This window comes from Cavia porcellus, unplaced genomic scaffold (assembly GCF_034190915.1).
Source record: "Cavia porcellus strain 051 isolate PalLab524CR breed Dunkin Hartley unplaced genomic scaffold, mCavPor4.1 scaffold_18, whole genome shotgun sequence".
NCBI lineage: Eukaryota > Metazoa > Chordata > Mammalia > Rodentia > Caviidae > Cavia > Cavia porcellus.
The window spans coordinates 27,984,382-28,002,499 of NW_026947501.1; the positions used below are offsets into that span (position 1 = coordinate 27,984,382).

The window sequence follows — 18,118 nt, forward strand, 5'->3', positions numbered from 1 at the left end:
TTTCCTCTCTGCCAGCCTCAATCACTATGCTGCTGTTAAAGGCACTTGAGAGATATGGGAGAAAGGTAGCTGCGTGTGCTGGTTTTCTCTCAACAAAATCCCAAACTCAGGGACAGCCGGCACCTTATCTGATTATGTTCTCCATCACCCACTCTTCCCAGGGCTTGACTGGAGCCAACAGCTAGGACTGAGGGCCTCACTGATGGTCTGAATGGAGTCACCAAGGCAGCTCCAAGCTCCCACCAGGATCCTTCCTGGGGACTGCCCTCCTTCATAGGAGTGAGTTCTGCCCAAAAGGACTCTGCCCCTAAAACCAAAGGCTTCTCCCTGCCATGGTCCTCCACTGCAGCTACGTACAGAGGCATTACTACCTGGTCTGTGTTTGGAGTGTGAGAAATGTCGTTCATGCTTCTGCTTTGGGCGTGACCTAGGAGAGAAGAAGATTTGTTAGGGGAAGGCAGCTGCTCACAGGTCTTTTTGTCTTCTTGTCCCTTGTTCCTGGAAAACTCCTATTATCCTCCAAGACTTGGTTATGTGTTTCCTCCTCTCTGAGTCTTCCCCCACTGGGGTTTGAGTCCTGGGACAAGCCCTAATGGGGTTGTGTGTGGGTGGGATGCACACCACACACAACGGTGTCTGAGTGTAAGTCTTTCTTAAGCCCTTTCTGCCTACTGACCACTGCCTATGGCAGCTCTAAGTAGGATAATAAGGTCAGAGGAGACTAAGAGAATTTGGACATTATGACAGTGAGAAAAACCCAGTCATCTCTCCAGTCTGCTCGAAGCATAGTCCTGGGATGCCCTTGTTGCTATGTCAACATTTGAGTAGAATTATCTAGAGGAAAAGAATCCTTCACATTGCTTTTTCTTATTTCTTCATTTCCCAATCTCTCTCTTCTCTTTCCTCACAGCTCACCTGACTGTTCACCGCCATGAGCCACTGGAAAAGGCCTGCCTGTGACCTTCACTGCCCAGGTCTCCTCGTCCATCCTATGGCTCTGCCCCCATTTCTTTTGTCTGGTAGACTATTACTAAGAATGGCAATGCTGTCTTACTGCTCAGGAGGAAAAGGACCCGAAAGGCTTTTTGTTTCATTTCTAGAAAACATTTCTTACCAGAAAACAGGGAAATGATCTGTTGAGTGAAAACCCAAGTGGAGACTAAGATCCACATGAGCAGAACATAGGGTTGCTATTGATCATGTCAGGAACTGATTTAGGACCTCACTTTTCAAACAATTATTTGGACTTTATGACTGTGACTCGGGCCCTGAGGATGGCCCGGATTCAAGGTGAACATTAGATTTTCCCTTGGCGCATCCTGAGAATCCTAGCCAGATCCTGGGCTCTCCTCCTCCATCCATGGAAATGTAGTTCACAGCCTTCGCACCAGGAACAAAGCTCTCACCCAGTGGAAGAGCACACACTCACACAGATGTCCATAATTTGTATTTTGCCGTATCCTCAGGTCCTCTGTGGAGCGGCGCAGACTTGGCCCAGCTGCAGGGCTCCGGGCAGGGCTCCGGCCTAGGGAGAGGAACAGAGGCCACTGGGCTCCCTGAGCACCACTGGCAGGGCTGGTGCAGGGCAGCCTCTTGGCTTAGCCTGATATCCTTGTATGGTCATTTAACTAAATAAAGCCGGGTTGTGAGACGTGTCTCTTTCTCTTCCAGGAAGAACTTGTTTTTTGGAACCAAGTTTATAGTCTGAACAAGATTACAGAGAAAACATTTGTAATGTTTAAAGTGAGATAGGTACAGTTGTTTATATTGGCACTAGGAGTGAGAGACGGCCTGGGCTGGTTTCTAATTCCACCACTTACTAGCTGTGTGGTCAGTCACTTAACCTCTCTGTGCCTCAGGCGTCTAAATTGAGGACAACGGGAACAGCACCTACACTAGAGGTTATTGTGAGGATGAAGTGAGTTCACTCAGGAATAGCACTCCAAACAGTGTCTGGAACACGAAGTGCTGAGTATGCTCTTATTTGGATATGTTAAACACTTTCCCATTTTAACACAATTCACGTAAAGAATTTCCTTAAGGTCTTTGTTTAGTAACTGTCGACTCTACCCTTGACTGGGTCTGCAGGCATCTTGACTCAGATCCTGAGAGTGGAGGGCTGGAGGTGGGCACTGCTCCCCCTAGATGGTCCCTTGCTCTGCTTTTCAGAATGAGCTCTGTGGCCAGAAGTGTAAGCCTTGGCATCTTCGAACCCAGCCCCTCTACCACCTCCATAAGCTCTGTTTTCTGCAGAGCTTTTGATGTCTCTTTGGGGATCCTGTGGAAAGCTCTCAGGCCCTTCCTAAGCATACCATCCCTGATAGGTCCTCAAAGAGTGTATGTACAAGGAGCCCCTAGCTGAGGCCAGACCTCAGACCACTGAATCCAATTCTCCAGGTGTCAAACCCCAAAGAACAATAATGTGTGGCCTGGGCTGGGAACCAGCTCTTCTCAGCAATCTCTATTCTGGTGGTGGGGACAACATTGGGGTATTGCTGAGGACCTCATGGGCCTTTCAGAGAAGGAGCCTGAGGAATTGTCATAATTTGTCCAGGATCATGAAGTCAGACATTCTCAGCCACCAAGGTAGGCTCCCCTGGGCCTGGGCCTGAGACTTGCTCCTTAGCCAGTGGACACCCACAGATAGCCCAACTCACTTGAGGTGGAGGAGACTGATTTTCCGATGTCCACTAAGGAGCGGTGGATGGGCTTCTTAGTTTGGTGGCGATGCTTCCTCAAAAGGACATAGCTGACCCTCTCCCGAAGTTCTGGCCGCAGAAGGCCATCTTCAATCTGCTTCTCAATGACATCATCTGGGTGGGAAACAAACATGTCTTGTCCATGAGGGACAGAGTAGAACCCGGGTGTGGGGGTCTTCAGTTTTACCTGTTATTAGTGGGACTGCAAGTGAGCTAAGGTGACAAAGGACATGGAAATACTCCTGACTTTGCCACCAATGGTAGAAACCCAGGTAGAAACTTTCAGTCTCTTCACGTTCTGGGTACATGTGTGTCTGTGTGTATGTATAGGTGTATACAGAAATTTCTGCTCCTTCTATCAATGTTGTGAGGAATTAGTTAAGTAATACATTTGAGTGCTCCAGGAAGTACAAAAGAACCATACTACATGGGTTTAATCCTAAAATGAATTATTTTTAGAAAGATATTTTAGGTAAAATACTCCTGGCAAGACCAAATGTGCTAGAATGAAACTGTAGACATTCTTAGGGACAATCAAGGTAAGCCACCTCCTCTCTGACACTCCTTTAAGTGGGAGTTAATTTCCTAATGACTCATTTTATCCTGAAAAGAAATAGGTTGTCATGGCAATAGGTATTTCTGACCACACTAGGAGGCCTTTGTCCCATTCTGTTGCATTGCTGGACAGCAATTCGGAGAACAATTTGTTTGCTCACTATGGGGCTCTAAACGGTGCTGAAACTTGGAGCTGCTGGGATGTGGACTGGGAAGTATCAGCCCTCTGGTTTCTGTAGAATCAGGAAGGTATCAAGGACAGGACAGTCCCACAGACTTGCAGGTGGGATGAAGCGAGGAGAGATGCCCTGGTTTGTGGGAACCACAAGAGAGATACAGAGGTGATCTTGCCTCACCTATGATCTGTGGTAAGGAGCCACGGTCCAGATCCAGCAGCACCGTCCCTGTCTGCAGGCAGGTGCGGAGCTCGAAGAGGCTGTGCAGGGACAGTGTGGACACATGGGGCTTGCTCCAGCGTTCGCCTCCTTCCTCTACCTTTTCTTCAAACTTTATCCACCTGGAAGGGGTAAGGATGGGGCTCAGCATGGCCAGTGCCCTGAGGACAGGTCTTCCCTGAGTCTCCCAAGCAGAGTTTAGAGCCCACCTTTGTAAGATATTAACCTCCAATTAGTAAGTAGCTTCTGTCTGCCCTAACTGAAATCTCAAGGGAATATTTTAGGGCCATGATGATCTAATTCTGAAGTTCCTCTGAAAAAGTAAATTTCTGGAGAGGATTAGAGAAAGTTTAAGAGAAGAGAAACAGGGATAGGATATATCTTAGCAGATATAAAAACTTGCTGCTGAGATGTTTAAGTAAATAAAGTAAAGTGATTCCAGATAAGATATACACAAAGGGACCAACAGAGCAGTCTAGAAATACACAGGGCACCCATGGGAAGTTGAGTTTTGTTAAAGGTATTGTTTAAAAGATGATAAGCCTAAAAATTTAGAAAGTTTTAAATCCCTACTTTTCACCAAATGCAATACTAAATTCTTTATTGTAGGTAAATGGATGCAATTCAAGAGCATACTCATTAGTGAAATAAATAAGACAGGTGTAAACATTGAATTCTCTCACTAGTGTAAGAACCTGAGAGAGTAAGTAAGATCCAAAACATACAATAGATATTGTAAAGTGAGAAGAAACTGTTCAAAAGGAAAGAGAAACTGATAGAGTAAAGGAGAAAGGAAGAAAACATATATACACAAGATCGTTAGGACAGTTAGTTATACAGTGAGTTTCTCTTAGTTTGGTGAAATGGAAGATTTGTGCTAATATGGTTTGGACAGTATTTCATGTCTATATCTTGTACTCTGAGCAATTACTGTGAAGATAACAATACACAGTCTATTAGTTATTGTTACTGTCCTATTAGCCTGTTTTAAAACTTTATTTCTAGTTTTTCTACTTTTTGTCTTTAAAAAATACTAAATTCTTTTAGAATTAAAGTATAAACATAAAATCAAGCCTATAACAAAAATGTAAATGTACTAGAAAAGAATGCAGGAGAGTATTATATTCTTGGAGAATACTGTGGAGAGGGATATCCTAAACAAGATATAAAACCATAAAGGAAAAAACTGACAAGTTTGATTACATAAAAATAAAACAAAAACCTTCATACAAAAATAAGACATTAACCAAATGCAAAGAAAAGTAATGTCCGATGAAAAACAGAGCATCAAGAGACAAATATTTATAATAAAGCTCCTACAAATTAATAAGAAAAACTCAAATTATTCAGTAAAAAGTGAATGATTCTGAGCAGAAACATGACCAATAAATAAGAAGATGCTCAATTCTACTGGTAATCAACGGCTTTAAATTACTACAAGTCAAACAGCAATCTTCACTTCTCATGTTGGTAAAAATTGAAAAGATTGGCACTTTCTTGTGTGCGTAGGAACACGAGGCCCTGACTGCTCAGGTTCTGTGGGGCGGGGGGCGTAGCAGTTTGATGAGGGCGTTTTCTGGTTTAGTGTGCATGCCTCTCAGCATAGTGATTTCATTTTTAGGGGCTTATCCGGAGAATATACCACATTGCTACACCCAAAGCCTTGTGCAGGCTGCTCCCTGCAGCTGTCTGTTAAGGGGAAGAACTGAAAAACAGCAGTTTCCAGTGAAAGAATGGTTACGTCTGCTCCACATATCTCATGTTCTCCAGAGATAAATACAAAGTATGAGGGCGAACCCTACATACTGAAGGGAGGGGGCACCATCCTGTTTTATAAACAGAAAGACAACATGCATGTATATGTATACACACACACATGTGCGTGCACACACACACACACACACACACACACACACACACACTTCTGAAAAATTCCCGAGGAAAGTTTTGGAAGAATGCATGTCAAATGACTAATGCTGGCTATTTTCTTTTGTGCATATGTGTGCGGTGCTGCCGATGGAACCCAGGGCCTCGTGCTAAGCTTCATGCCCTGCCCTTTTGTGTACTTTCTGAAACAGGGTCCCACTAAATTGCACGCTTTGGATTCAAATTTTCAATCCTCCTGCCTCAGCCTCCCAGAGTACTGGGATAACAGTTTTCTGCGAAGCTAACAGTTGCTGCTTTTGAGAAAAGGAGGACTGCTGAGGAGGCCAGGATTTCAGAGACTGTAGACCACTGGGCTCATTAGTGTAGCAACAGCCAAGTCTGAGGAGCAAGACTATAAGGTTTTGAATCCCAGCTCCGCCATTTTCTGGAGTGGACTTAAGGACATTCTTTAATTTCTTATTACCTTATTCAGGAAGAATGATGTTAGCAATTAGTGAAGTACCTGACACATAAGATATACTGTTAGTGTGAGCTATTCGTTAACAATAATGAATATAACTTTTGCAATTTTAGACACAAAAAAGGAAGAAGAAAGTAAGACCCCCCCCCCACAACCAGAAAACATCATGGCTGATATGTCCAAGGCTGCCATTCCAGATGGCCCCATGCATGTAAGTACTTGTGTGTGTGTATGTGTGAGTGTGTGTGTGCGCGTGCGTGTTTGTATGCATCAACTTTACATTAATGGCACCACAGAGCCTAAGGACATAATGCCTAGTGGATATCTTTTATGCCTATAAATGTTCATATCATTTTAAGACTTTTTTTATATTTCCATCATATGAATGTACTATAATTGAGATGAACAGTCCTTGGCAGACATTTAGTTTATTTCTAGTTATTCTTTACTATAAACAACACTGGCTTGGCTATCCTTGGCTCCTAATCAATCAATTCCTTAGAATACATTCTCAGAAGTAGATTTTCTATACATTTTTATGCGGTTGATAGACAGATATTACCAAACTGCTGTCTCAAAAGCTTGTGTTGATGGTCACCCTCACTAGTGTATATGATGCGCCTCTCACATTTTCCTAAAGTATCTCAAACTCTAGTATTTTGATATTTTCACCTTTGTTTATTTGGTAATTGAAAAAAATATACAACATTTGCATTCTTTTGATTACTAGTGAGGCTGAACATGTTTTCTTTGGATTGCCTCTTCACAGAATTGTGGATACTTTGTGTTTAACTCTTGATTAACTTGATCCTGTTGGCAAAAATATGAGATAAGTTAACCAGGCAACTGACATGCCAGAGGTGGGCACAAATTGGGTAGATGTGATTAGAAGAGGCCTGGAAAGTGAAAACCTAAAACTTGGGGGCTGGAGCCAGAGACCAGATCTTTGCACCTCTGCCACGGAAGTCTGTTTTGGAGCCAGCTGACTGTGGACTAAATTGTGAGCCAAAATAAGCCTCTCCTCCTTTAAATTGTGGTATTTTCTTTCTTTCTTTTCTTTCTTTCTTTCTTTGTAGGTATTTTCTTTCTTTCTTTTCTTTTTGAGACAAGATCTTGCTATGCAGTTCAGACAGGGCCTGAACTCACTTGGTAGCCCAGGCTGTTCCTGAACTCGTAATGATCCTCTTGCCTCAGCTTCCCGAGTGCTGGGATTACAGGCGTGAGCCACCATGTCCAGCTCTAGGTATTTTCTTTTAGCAAAAAGAAAGTGACTAAAACACATGTTTTTGGAAGACAGCTCTGTCTGTATAAACACAGTTCAACCTAGAAGGAGCTGACTAAGAGAATACCTCCTTGTTGAGGTCTCTTCTCTGAACTCTAAATAGCAAAAAAAAATCATCTTTTCTTCCTCCTTGACTCAAACTATTTGTACTGTTTAGTATCAGGCACACACCAAACATTTGCTCCATATACAGACAGATAAGGGCACCAAGCCATCTGAATATGGTCTGTAGAAAAGTAGGCAACTGTGTCCATGTTCAAGTCAATAACAGAGCTAGACCCTACTATTAGAATCCTGAAAACTGTATTTTTAAAAGTTCCAGGACACGACCATACCCGTAATCCCACAATCCCATCATTACATACCCACATTTTGTGCATTGGGACATCACATACCCACAATCTCAATACTCAAGAGGCAGGCCTGCCCATACTGCATAGCAAGATTTTTTCTAGAAAAAAGCAAAAAAACTAGAAAAATTCTAGGATACTAGATGACTTCACTAGGTCCATATCTTTATGGAACTGTTTTGGAATATATATATATATATATATAATAAACTAATAAACATTACTTAAACTCAGTTTGCAACTATTTTGTAAATATAAATAATAAACTAATAAACTTATGACTTAAACTTAGTTTTGTGTCTTGTTCTATTTTGTCTTTGAGACAAGGTTTCTCCATATAGTCCAGGCTGGCCTTCAACACACTATGTTGCCCAAGCTGGCCTCAAACTCATGGCAATTCTCCTACCTCAGCCTCCCAAGTGATGGGATTACAGGCCCGTGCCATCATGCCCAGCTGGTTTTGTGTCTTTAATGGCAACAGCTAGAAATTCAGCTCACTTTCACCTTCAGTGGAACAAAGAAACATGGAGGATGAAAGATTGAAAGCAGTGGTTTTCAACCTTGACTGTCTGTTGGCATTACTTGGGTATATTCTTACAAATGCTGATACCTGAACATTTACCCCACCAGGAGAGCAGCCTGGCCAAGGAAGCTTCCAGATAAGTCAACAGTGTGCCACTCTGTAGCCACATAGGGCGGTGGGACTGAGGGTTGCTTGACTTGTCTTGTCCCAGTGCAGGTAAACATAACCCCAGGCACACATATCACATTCTCCTCATACAACAGTGTGCACAGCCTCTTTCCTCTAGGATTGGCTCTGACTATTCCAACTGCAGGGCTAGTGGGGTCCCTACAGGCTCCTTTCTGGCATGGTCATTCTGTGCTTTAGTTTCCCTGGCTTTATTGCTGGAATGTATTTACAGTATATACCCTATATCAGTGTGACTCAGACTTTCAATGTGCATGGGAATTTTGTCTTATCTACAGGTCTGGGATAGGTCTGAAATTCTACACTGCTACAAGATCCTGGATTGCTGATACTGCTGGTGTGAAGATCCCTTCTGAATATGGTCTGGGGTACTCTTATCGCCTGTATCCCATTGTGTAGCAATGTGCCATCCTTCCACAAGGCTTCTCCCAGGTGTTCTGCTTATCTCTCCTATAACAAACACTCTTCTCAAAGTGAAGCACATGATGAGATTATCTGGAGGGCCTTTGAAAGTACAGATTGCTTTGCCCTACTCTAGAGTTTCTGATTCAGTGAGTCTGGGGCCAGGGGAGGGTTGTCAAGAACTTGAACATTTCTAACAAGTCACCAGGTGGCAGTGATGCTGCTAATATAGGGGCTACATTTTGTTGTTGTTGTTGTTGTTTTTTGGTGTCAGGAATCGAACTCATGACCTTGCGCTTGCCAGGCAGGCGCTTAAGCCACTGAGCTAAATCCCTAGCAAGGGGTTACATTTTGAAAATGACTGTCCCAAGATGGTGATTCTTAAACCTGTTTGCACACAAGAATACCAAGAAATGCTTTTGAAATCTTGATGTTTAGGTCATATCCTGTACCAAATGACAGTGGCATATTGGGATGGAAGCCAGGAAACTGTGCTACAGACTATTTTAGGTAAAGTTCTCAATTTCTCAGACTCAGGGCCTAAAATAACCATTAATTGTAGTCAGTTCTGCTTTTTAATTGTTTCAGTATATAACAAATGCCAAACAGACACCAAACTTCTGAGGGAAGAAACCATTATTTCCTCTCTGGTGTCCTCTCATGATCTCCTCCAGATTAAATTCTTGCTCCTTCTTGCTTGAGAGTCCTGAGACCTCATGGATCAATTCAGATGAGTCTGACTATGAGAAAATGACTGGGGGGAAAAGGAACTTGAAATCCATTTGATTTAATATACTCTGAAATACTCAGAGTGGCCTAAGTAACGGTCATTATAACCCAGCAACATCACATAGGCACAAAGATTAGTAAGGCCAGAGCTGCCCTCTGGTGGATGTACACACAGCCAACTACAAAGTCGTATAGAAAAGTCAGATGTGCCTGGATTGAACTACGGGTTATAGGAAATATAGGGGACAAAAGAGCGTGTTACCACCACAAAGACTGAATGAAGAAACTCCAGAATGGAAAACTAGGCAGGAAAAATTATGCAGTTTTTTTTTAAAAACTGCAAGAAAAAAGAAGGAAAATTGTAGGCTAGCAATGATTTAAGAGATGTGGTTCCCAAATGTAGTGGGTGAAACAATTTTATTTTTTAAAAAAGAAGAAAAAAGGAATATATATGTGTGAAATATGGATACCACGTGAATAATGTGATGAAATTAAGGAATTCTAGCTATTTCTTTTTAGATATGACAGTGTTATTGTAATTATGTTAAAAGTAAAGAACTCTTATTCCCTTAGAGATATACCCTGAAAATTTTACAGATGGAATGATATGGTGTTTGGGATTTGAGTCAACATCATCTAGATGGCCATGAGTTAGCTGGTAACCTTTGAAGTGAGGAGATGGGCATGTGGGGTGCATTCTATTACATACCTGTTTTGCATAAAAGTGAATCTTCCATAATAAAATGCTTATATATTTTCTAAGTGGAAAAAGAAGAATGAGCTCTTTAAAAAGCCTCTGGCTAAAGCCAGGCTTAACAACTCATGGCAGCTAAAATGGTTAAAGTAATCCCAAACAACTCATTGCGAAATGACGTTTATACCACAGTTGGTTTCAAAAAGTGGGGAATTAGAGTTGGAGAAACAGGTCAAGTGGAAAGAAAATCTCCACATTGGAAAAAGACTTTTAGGGGTTTTTCCCAGGCTTGGGTAGTGGTGTAGCCTCTGGCCTCTGTGCGTGCCAGGGTGGACCTTTTTGCAGCTCGGATAAAGCTGACCAGAACCTGGGGAAGTCACATGTCACAGAAAGCAGCTCTCTGTCACGTAGATGAGGTCCTGAACTGAGGCCTTTTCTGTGCCTAGTAGTTCAGTCAGATGCAATAAGAGGTCACCACTGTTACAGTAATAACAAGAGCAGGAGACTAAGTCACAGAGCTGCCACAGGGATGGGCAAGGCTTCCAACATCAAACTATGGGATGTGAGAAGAGAGGTTCCCTTCAGGGAAGATCTGGAAAGGCCTGAAAACCAAGAAGCCTGAGTTCTAGTTCAACTCCTCTGTTAAAGATGATAATGATAGTCTGCCCTATTCATACGCTGGCCAGAATAAGTGTCAGGAGGTCTCAACTTAAGCTGCGTTAGGATCATCTGAGAGCTTTTTAAAAATTCTAAGACTAAATCTCAGTCTAACTACATCAGAATCTCAGGGTCTGAGAACCAGATATTAGTATTTTTTAAAAGAAATACACAAATCTTTGAAAAGAAAAATAAATGAGTTTGGCCATTAGACAATAGAAGTCTGATTTCATAGAGATAAGTATTGAAATGTTCATAGAGTCTGGGGTTATCTTTAAAATACTCCAGCAAAAGCAAAAAACAAAACAAAACTCATAAAAACAAAAAAGTGGTAGAGATAGAAAAATGTAAATCATTGATAAAGCTTAGTTGTAGGATTTTGTGTGTGTGTGTTCCAGGAATAGAACTCAGAACCTTATGTTTGCCAGGCAGGCACTTATGCCACTGAGCTAATGGATGTGGATGCGGACCACATCCCTGGTCCAAGGTGAACAGTAGGAACATGAAGATTCATTATACTATTCTCTCTACTTTTTGTCTTTGAAATGTTCCATTAAAAAGTACTTATATATGTATAGATATATAGATAGCTATGTATAGATACATAGATGCACAGATATAGATTCATAAAAATACAGGTAGGTAAATTAAGTGAGGATCTTGGCTTGACAGTGGGCTGATGTCCTCCTTTTGTGACAGCTGCAGCTGAGGGAAACCATCCAAGGATGTCTCTGGTTGGGAACAGAGATCCCTCCTGCTGACCTTCCCCACCAGGGGTTCTGAGGAGCTCCCAGCCAGTTGTACCCCATCACCCCATCGGAGAGGAGCTCTGAGTGCTGCAGCCCTGCCATCTCGCCTGACTTATTAACTTTTCTGTCTCCCTTTCTTGCTAAGAATCCAGCGCTGCCATCCCAAATCAGTCGTGGAATACCCTTGTCTTGCTGCTTTGCCGTCTCCTCAGGTTGGACCAAATCTTCCCTAGGCTGACTGCAGGACCTCTGAAGGTCTATCCTATAGCCCCATCTCTGGCTCTACTAAGCATCACCAGGTCCCCGGGAACAAGGGCCTCTGCTCTGACCCCTTGCTATCAGGTGAGAGCACTTGCTGGAGCCTTAGGGAAACTTACTCTCTTTTATCTGGGACTTGCTTCTGGTGGTTCATTTTTTAAAAAGAAACAAAAAAAAAAAACCTTCCCTTTTTGCTGCTTGCATAGTGTAAGCCTCCAAGACTGGTGTTTGACTAGCAGAGACAGAGGGAAGGAACCGAGTTAGATACTGAATGTATAAGTACCTTGATCATGACAAGTCATCAGATTATTCCAACCAGTAGATTGGCAGAAGGCAGAAGCCAAATAACCTTAAAAACTTCCACCTGACAGCAGTTCTCCGCACATGACTCCAGGGCTGGCCACGGGACCAGCCCTGCCTCCCTGGCTCAGGACACCAGCAACCCACATCACTCCCGCTCTTCCCCTTCCCTCTCTTCCCAACCTGGGATGAGTCTGGAATGAGTTCTTTCTGCTCCCTGCTGCACCTAGGGCCTGGCTCCACCTACAAGCCCCTCTCAGCTTTTTGCCCCTTTAAAGCACTCTCTTCTGGCACCTCCCTACCAGCATTCAAGATGTTCACATTTCTCTCCTCAAAAACAATTAACAAGGGCTGGGGATTTAGCTCAGTGGCATAAGCGCCTGCCTTGCAAGCACGTGGTCATGAGTTTGATCCCTGGTATGGTAAACAAACAAACAAACAAATAAAAAAAACAATTAACAGAGTCCTTCTTGGGCACATGTTCTCTACGAGAAATTTCTTTGGCTCCTGCTCCTCACTGACAAACATCCTGGTACACTTGTGCAGTAAAACCACCTTCTTCTGACTCTTCTCGACCCGCTGTCTTCTGGCCTCTGTTCCTACCCTACCCCGACTGGGGCTCTGCCCTATGGATATTTCCTCTGTCTGTCCCTGGATTCCAGGATAAAATACAGACTTCTCATTCCTCTGCTACCTCTCCAGTTTTTCCTTAGCCTTCAATGTCCTCTTCCTCTGCCCATTCTTGAACATTTGGGCTCTGTCCTGATCTCTCTCATGCTTCACAGTCCTCAGGGACAACCATCTTCTTGTCTATGATTTGATTTCCATGTGGGTGCTGATACCTTACAGACCTCCGCCTCTGTACTGAATCCAAATTCTCTATGCCAGTATGATGAGCCACTGTACGTCTCCACTTGGAGTTTCCCCAAACATGACTTGTCTGAAATGGAAGTCATCAGCAACACCCCCAAAATAAAGCACGATTCCTAACACACTTTTCCTTGACACCCTCTTTCTGTTTCCTAAACTGGTACCCACTTGCTCAGGCTGGGAAGCTGGACACTCCTCTGACTACCTTCTTCCTCACATGCTATTTTAAAAGTACATTTGAAATACACTACTCCTCTCTATCCCCAGTGCCAACATTTTGATCCAGGATCTCTTTGTCTCACCCTTGGACCAGCTTCCTATCTGGCCAAGTTTTTAAAAAATTCTTTCTCCACACTAAAGCTAGATGATCTATTTTATACACATGTACAATTCTGCTGCTTTTCTACCTACAGCCCACCAGTGGCCCTTAGAAGCTCTTAGAAACAAGTTCAGACTCTAAGGCATGGCTTGCATAAGACCTGCATGATTGATGCCTGCCCCAGCCACAGGCATCTTCTGCTTGTTCCTCTATGTGATGGTTTATCCTAGTCCAGGAGGCTCTGGCCTCTTACCCGCCCTCTTCTGGCTAATTCCAATACACCCTCCAACGTAAACACCTCTTCCTCCTGGAGTCCTTCCTTGATCCCTCCTGTCTGGGTTGGATGCTCCTATGCTGTGCATTCACAGCACCGCATTATTAATTGCCTGTTTATTTGTGTTTACATCACAAACTGAGAGCCCAGCTGAGCAAGGATGGCATTTGCCATAGTTCATTTAAAAATCGCTACCACCTGGCTCAAGACTTGCAGATAGAAATCACTTAGTAAATACTAACTGAATGAAAGAGTGAGGTTTGCTGATGTTCACACTGACTGCCCTGAGCTGCCCGTTCTCCTTTATACATAGCAACTCTGAAAAGTAGACTCCAGATGGGTGGTGAGACCAGAGGGATGGGAATGCATTCTATCTCTGAAGAGGGGGACGCCCATAAAGAAGGTATTGTACAGGCTCTTAAACAGGAGCAGGTTCAAGGTTGATACAGAAAGGTGAAGCTTTCTCCTCTCTTCTGCCAGCAGTGAGACAGCGTCCTTGCCTGCACGTGGAGAATCATTCAGGGCTTTTGAAAATGTGCTGATCTAGCTGCACCCTAGAAGAGGTGACCCGCTTCTTAGGGGTCTCTTCCTGCCCTTTCCCTGTCATTGCTGGAATGTTCTCAGAGCATATGTGTCTGGAAAGTTCATGCTCGTGGTCTGCTCTAAGTTGAGCCCATGAGCTTGGATTTGGAATTTGCTTTCAAGACTCTTGGAAGCCATTAAGCTCTGGTCATTTCTGAGTAACCCCAAAGGGGTTACTTGGGAACACTTGGGTCAGTTCCAACCTGGGTGATTCTTTTCCCCATACCTCCCCTGATAGCCAGAAGTGGGCTTGAGAGAGAGTTTAATCCTGGGCAAACTGTTTACAATGAGAGGGCGGCTCCCTCCCCACCTGATCCAACATTCCCTTCAGGCAAGGTCATTATCAGCAAACAGCCAGCAGCATTCCCACATGGGAATGCTAGAGACAGAGTTAATAAAAATCTATCTTATTAACAGCTTGACCTACCAACATTGATCACATTAGAAACACCACCACACACACACACACACACACACACACACTCCTCATTACGTGCATGGGACAAGGTTCAGCAGAGCTCAAAAAGCCACTGAAATCCATGTATGACTCCTCCAAGTGCCTGAACATCCCCCAAGCTAATAACTCCCGACAAAGCACCACCAGGGAAAATTCCTTGCAGATTTGAGATTTTCACTCTCTTAATCTTTTAACTCAATAAAGAAAACACTCTCTGCAATGAATTAAATAGTTCATTAAAGGGTCCCTTCCCCCATTCTCTTTGATAGGGGTATGGTAGGACCTATAACCTCTCATCCTGAGTGTCTACATGAGGGGCTGACCCCTATTCCCCAGCATTTCTGTTCTGTTTCTTCAAAGAGGCCAAGAATCTACAAGGAGTTGCTGATTTTTAGATTCTGCAACCTTCTGAAACCTCCAACTTTCCTGAGATAGGTCCCACAGCCTGTTGGCTGGGGGAAATGTTTTCCATTCTTTTGATGAGATGACAGGCCCCTAAGTAACTCTACTTTTGCAGTTTACCTGGAGGAGGACCCAACTGGTCTGTCCAGGCCACAGTAGACTTCTCAGTCAATGGCCGAGGCTTTCTGACTTTACTGGGGCCTTACTTGTCATACCTTGAAAGGTTAGAAGGAAACTAGACGGGTTTACTTGGAGAAAGGTTGGACAGGAGGGTGGGAAAGGAGAGATGCAGTGGGAAGGCCCTCAGCTGCTCTCCTCCACTGACTCCTGCCCCCCATATTGGACCTTAGCCACTCCCCTTTTGGGATCTGCCTGGAATTGGGTTCAGCCTTTTGGACATCTATTTCTTTTTATATGGGCCTAAGATAGTTATTCTGCCGCTTAGAAAGCCTGCCTTACAGGGAAACCCATTGCCTGGCAGATGGTAACTGCCAGAAGCCTCTATAGTTTAAGAGCAGCCTCTTCCCAAAAGCATTTGATGTATTTTTTTTATCAGTTTTACAGCTGTGCAACAGGCTGTTTAGATTCATGCAGGCAGAACAGAAACTATGTTTTGTATAGGGTAACTTCCAGTCTCTGAGGGCTGGAAGCCTTCTCAGCAAGGGCTCCACGGGTATGCATGATGGGCCTGCACAATGGGTCTAGTCTTGGCAGTTATTGCCAGGGGTTCTCCCACATTCCCAGGATGGGGAGAAGGCACTTTCTTTTTCCTGGGCCTTTGAGAGGAAATGCCTCCTCTCTACTGACCTACCTTGGGCAGAAGAGACCTATACATGGCGAAACAGTAGCTTCAGACCCCAACTACTTAGAAGTGTTTATCTCCAACACCAGTAGAACTGTCCCCAGACCCATGTACTCCTCTAGAAGGCAAAAATAATCCCTGAGAGCTAGAGTGGCCAGCAAAATGCCTGGGAAAACGAGGACTGTGTGACAAAGTGTGTAAGCCCTGAAGCCAGGGGAGTCAAACAGGCCTGGACTGGAACCCAGATTCAGCTACCCATTTGCTCTGACCCTTGGCTTCACAACTTGGAATCCTGTCTATAAAATGGGAGAATAGTTCTCCCCCTGATTTCTTCCATGTTTGCCCCTCTGCAGCTCATTCTGCTCGTTCAGCCTCCCACTACACTCTGCCGCTAACTCCATTTTATTCAGTGGCCCCTAGAACTTTTCAGTGAATTTTCCCTGCCACTTAGCTTGGTATAGCTGGAAGGCATTCTTCTTCCTCCAGAAACCTCTCCCTGTCTATCCCAGAATGTGTGCCACTTCCCATCTACAACATTTAGTTCAAGTCACTTGATGTTAAGAATATATATGCTTGACCTCCCCTCCCTGGTAAGCGGTGGTGGTGTGACAGACTGCGGCCCTTCCAGGGGGAGAACCACCAGCAGTTCCTGAGATCCACTCCATGTTGGAACTTAGGATGCTGTGAAACCAAACAACCAGCTGCCTCTCTGCTAAGCAATAGTGAACCTACTGATGCACGGCCTAGAGTCAAACATCCCACTTCCTCTATCCCCCTTCTCCTGTCCCCCCCGTTAGCAAATGGGAAACAGAAATCTGAGAGTCTCCTGGGAGCTTGACTATAGCAAATAAGGGGGACTTCCTCCTACCATCTCTTTGAAGGCAAATATTTTTTATTACTGTTTTGCTCTATTCTGATTAATGGTACTGCTCTATTCAATATTCTGTTTTGATTAGTTCTATAATGTTCTGTATTTCATCTCATTTTGATATATGTGATTGAAAGAACAACTATTATAAAGATAATGAAATATACTGTGATACTGTTATCCCGGTAACCTGCTGTGAAGTTCTGTATCAGTTTCACTGTACGATCTTAGTTGGCTTTATTCTGTCTTGTTGCGTTGTATTTTACCACTTTCAAAATAAAATTTAAAAAAAAAGAATATATATGCTTATGCTATGTTTTCAGGTTCCTATGGGTGACTTCTCTACCTTTCCTTAGATTTTTGTTTCTCTGAGAATAAAAACAAAATCATAAGTTTATTTTACTCTTTAGTGTACCACAAGTTCTGGACACCAAGAAAGGCAAACAGGAAGGTCTCTGTGACCAGCAAGCTCCCTAGAAAACCCAAGATGTGAGGAAGCACTTCTTGCCAGGGAACACTGTGATGAAAAGGCCTCCCTTTACCTCCCTCCTGGGCTCCACCTCACCTGGCTGACTCCTTCCATTCCATCTGGTCTCCATCATGCTGCAGTGTGTCCATCTCTGTGAAGAGGGTGGGGTTGGGAGCCTCATCTTCCTCCCCCAGGATGTCCTGGAGCTGCTCAGCAGCTGGGGACCCTGCAAAAGGAAGGTGATAGTTGGCCAAGTGTCCGTGGAAGACAGGAGACCACAGGCTGACCGAGGTGGGACAGGAGCCACGGGCAAGGAAAAGTATCTCGTAATTCATTAAATCAAGCATAGCTTCTGGGCAAAGATGAATTCACATCATTTTGGGTTGAATGTGGACAAGATAGTCTTTGAGATAAAGAGAGGAAAAGATTTGGACTATATTTAAACTACAGGTCTTATAGCTGACAGCAAAGAAGAATGGAAAATGTCCAAAGTAGGATAGCACCAAGAGCAAGAAAGAGAACAGAAAAAGTAAAGTGAGAACGCTCTGATCCAACTTCAGCACCAAACCCAGAGGAGTCTTTTCTCCCAACAGGCTCCAAATGAGTCAGCTACAAAGTGGATATGAAGAAGTCCATGAAGGAGGACAGGTTTGCTCTAAAGTACCACTTAGATCCACTTTCTTCACCGGTCTGCTGAGGACCCAGCCTACTTTCCAATGGCCCACCGGAAGTCACCTCCTGGATGTCCTTTGGGCACCCCAAAGTCCAGCATCTCAGCACTGCACATGTATCCTTCCTTGAACATGCCTTTTCCATCTCTCAGGCCCTCCCTGTCTCTTTCCCTCCCTCTTTTCCAGTGTTTAATGAATACCTACTGTGTGCCAGGCATTGTTTTAAGTGTTGGAAAACCCAGGCATCTTTGCTTGGTCTATGCCTATGTTCCAGAGAT

The 18,118-nt window shown here is 43.8% G+C and overlaps 1 protein-coding gene across 3 annotated transcripts in view; it reads right to left on the reverse strand.

Moving 5' to 3' along the window:
• The window catches only part of Slc4a5 (solute carrier family 4 member 5), a 113,376-nt gene that overhangs the window by 39,542 nt on the left and 55,716 nt on the right, over positions 1 to 18,118 (reverse strand). For all 3 annotated transcript variants that reach the window (XM_063229609.1, XM_013151558.3, XM_063229611.1), the window contains 5 exons: positions 17,266 to 17,395; positions 3,611 to 3,771; positions 2,658 to 2,813; positions 1,430 to 1,525; positions 372 to 427 (listed from right to left, as the gene is read on the reverse strand). In XM_063229609.1, coding sequence (XP_063085679.1) covers positions 372 to 427; positions 1,430 to 1,525; positions 2,658 to 2,813; positions 3,611 to 3,771; positions 17,266 to 17,395 — 599 coding nt within the window. The remainder of the gene's footprint in view (positions 1 to 371; positions 428 to 1,429; positions 1,526 to 2,657; positions 2,814 to 3,610; positions 3,772 to 17,265; positions 17,396 to 18,118) is intronic.